Raw genomic sequence first — 3393 nt, forward strand, 5'->3', positions numbered from 1 at the left:
CGCCGCCGCCGCCGCCGCCGCCGCTGCTGCTCTCCGTCCCTCTCCGTCCTCCCGTCCCTGGTCAGGCTGCCCTTCCCGGGCTCCCCGCCACACCAGACTCGGCGCGGGGCTGACCCCCCCTCACTACAACTTCACTCCCGTCAGACGCAAGGACAGAAAACTGGATGACACAGAGGAAAAAAGGGTTTATTTGGGAAGGAAACACATAGCTAGTCGTAAAACATGGCAATATAGAGGAGGTTCAGGTAATACATAGTCAATTCGCATAGTAATAAATGCAAATGTAGTAATTCCTAACTGTTAACGCTGAACTTTGTACCTTAATACTTTACAAACAAAAGCGAGCTAAAGAAGAGTACTCTATCATAAAAAGGACTACAAAATTGCAAACAGTCTCTGGACCACCAGTAGGAACTTCTGTCATGTACCGGTTCAGACTAGGACATCGGGGGGGACGGGGGAATATTTTTTTTTGGTTAAATAAGGTAAGGCCACGTTTTTGCCCATGTTTTGTTGATGTCCCAAGTTGGAAGGTATTTCAAACCAGCAAGGACAAATTTGGGAGAAGCCGCCACAGACTAGCAAGGGGCAGCATTCCAACTGGAAATGCGTGCGCATCCATGTTTTCTGGGAACAGCCACGACAGTTCTGCTACCGTGTCACTCAGGCTTTGCGTACGGAGGTAGGAATTCATTGCCCCATGTAAGATTTGGGAAAGAGGAAGAAAAGACAAATAGACTGAAGTTCAGCTCCAAAGTCTTGGACTCAAAAGATTTGGAAGCACCTTGTTAAACACTGGGTAAACTTACTACCTGCATGAAAAATAAGGGAAGGTCATAAAAAGAGAGCTCCTAAGACTACTACAGCGTCTAACAGGCCAAAGTTTTGAGTCATAACCAACCTGGAACTCTTTATTTTGAGCTTCACTTTACCTGTAAAGTTATTTCACAAGCCTGATTCTCCCAGTTGTTATTCTACTGCATATTCACAGTCCCTGACTTACCCAGAAGCTGGTGCCTGTTCCTCAGGTTCTCAGCACTCTTTCTAAACCACCAGCACTTGGCTCTTGGGACTAACTCCCTGCTTCCAGACCTCCTAATGGTTTTTGTGCTGCTGGGGTTAAGCACCCAGCCCTGACACCAGAGTTACTGTGTCTCCAGTCAGTCTCTTCCCACTGTGGTTCTCATCACCCACCTTTTTCAGGTACCCCCAAACGCTGCTTTTGTTTCCTGCTCCGAACATCCGCTCCAGCCCTATGGCAGGAGTGAGCGGGAAGTGAGCATTCTCCTACCCACAGTACATTTATAAGGTTTCTTGGCCGCATGGATTTTCAAATGCACTTTAAGCGTCGAGCTTTTCCGGAAGCTTTTCCCACACTCGCCGCACTGGTAGGGCTTGGCTCCTGCATGGATCCTCAGGTGGGCACCGAGGGCTGAGCTGTGCCTGAACATTTTTCCGCACTCCTCGCACTTGTAGGGTCTCTCCCCGCGGTGGATCCTCAGGTGCACGTTGAGAGCCGAGCTCCGCCGGAAGCTGTCCCCGCACTCCACGCAGATGTAGGGCCGTTCCTCGGCGTGCATGGTCTGGTGCTTGGCCAGAGTGGAGTGGTCGCTGCACCTCCGGCCGCACTCAGTGCACTGGTAGGGGCTGGGCAGGAGGCCACCGTGGTACATGGGCAAGGCCTTCCCCCCGTGGATCCGGCGATGAGTGGTGAGCGCTGAGCTCTGGCTAAAGCCCTTCCCACACACGGGGCACTTGTAGGGCTTCTCGCCTGTGTGCGTTCGCATGTGGGTCACCAGCGAGGAGCTCTGCCGGAAGGTTTTCCCGCACTCAGTACACTCGTACGGTTTCTCTCCCGTGTGGATCCTCTGATGCCGAATGATGGCCGAGCTGTCCCGGAAACGCTTCCCGCACTCCTGGCACTTGTGGGGCTTCTCTCCGGTGTGGACTCTCCGGTGTATGATCAGGGAGGAGCGGTCGCTGAAGCTTTTCTCACACCGGGGGCAATTAAAGGGTTTCTCACCCTTGTGGCTTCGCTGGTGGACGATGAGATGCGAGTTCTGGCTGAAGCTCTTCCCGCATTCGTTGCACTGGTAGTGTCTCTCTCCCGTGTGGGTCCTCTGGTGCCTGATCACATTGGACCTCTGGCTGAAGGTCTTCTCACACTCGTTGCACTGGTAGGGCTTCTCGCCGGTGTGGATCCGCTGGTGTTTGATCAGGTCTGAGTTACGGGTGAAACTTTTCCCACATTCGGAGCAGCTGAAGGGTTTCTCTGCCAGGTGGATCCTCTGGTGCTGGCTCAGGTATGAGCTCCGGCTGAAGCTCTTCCCACACTCGGGACACTCGTAGGTTTTCTCTCCCACCTGCTGAATCCAAATGGCACCGTTCCCACACATGGGTGGGTCTGGCTTGTCCCCAGCAAGAATAACCTTGCTGATGTGGGCTCTATCACTGTCCTCGCACTCCCAGACTTCCATTCCACAGGGAGTTATCATTCCCTGCCTCTTTCCAAAAGATGTCTCCACCTCACTTTCTGCCTCCAGCTCCTGCTTGCAGTCCTGTCTTTGATCGGCGCCCTGGAGCGTATCTTCCGTGAACTTTCTGGAGGGGAACAGATGCACTTCAGCTCTCACAGGACTTTCCTGATGAAGCTTGCCCTTCTGTCTGTCACCCATGGTCCTGTCACCTGCTGGAGTGAACACAGGAACTAGCAATTAATAACTCCCCCCACTCTGCCCCCACTTCTCTGAGGGAGAAGTCCAAACAGGGCAACCGCAGAGACCTGCTGCACATCAGCCACCATTAACTAATAGCACAGGAGCCAGCCCCTTGGTGTCTCCTCTGGGCAGAGTGAGGGCACGGAGACCGAGGAGCGCAGAAAAGGAGTGTGACCTGAGGATGGGCGGCCACTGTGGCACAGATTGCAAAGAGGGTCCTCTGTCATAAAGTCACAGCCCTAAAGGACAAAAACCTGTCACTTGTTTGTCCTCAAAGTTCCCATGTCTAGTGAGGTTAGAGGAACATCATCACTACTCTCCTCAACAACCCCCACCGTAGCTGTTTCTCTTCCTGTTGCCTATGAATCACTGCTCTTCTTCCAGCATTCCCATGCTTCATCAAGGAAGGAAGCAGCCAACACCACAGGAACATCCACCTCTGCTAAGGAGACTATTTTCTTTCTTCTTTCCAGTCATAGACCTTTCCCTTAAAAAGAAAGCCCTACATATTCTGCAGCAAATAGTATCTAGATTTTGTCTACAGAACAAATAGGCAAGTGAGTGGAAAGATAAACTGTTTTATTAATCAAGCATGGAAAACAACATTTAGAGGCTCCTGATTTTTCATTAGTTATACTCATATGGAGAACACACCTCAGAAATAGATGCTGGAGTG

General features: G+C 51.8%; 1 protein-coding gene across 1 annotated transcript; it reads right to left on the reverse strand.

Moving 5' to 3' along the window:
• Positions 1-1253: 1253 nt before the first annotated feature.
• Positions 1254-2675, reverse strand: LOC104831028 (zinc finger protein 501-like). Its single transcript, XM_010566344.1, has one exon. The coding sequence runs from the start codon at positions 2673-2675 to the stop codon at positions 1254-1256; it is 1422 nt and encodes a 473-aa protein (XP_010564646.1).
• Between the last annotated feature and the right edge of the window lie 718 nt (positions 2676-3393).

Source organism: Haliaeetus leucocephalus, unplaced genomic scaffold (assembly GCF_000737465.1).
Source record: "Haliaeetus leucocephalus isolate CR32 unplaced genomic scaffold, Haliaeetus_leucocephalus-4.0 Scaffold206, whole genome shotgun sequence".
NCBI classification, from domain to species: Eukaryota; Metazoa; Chordata; class Aves; order Accipitriformes; family Accipitridae; genus Haliaeetus; species Haliaeetus leucocephalus.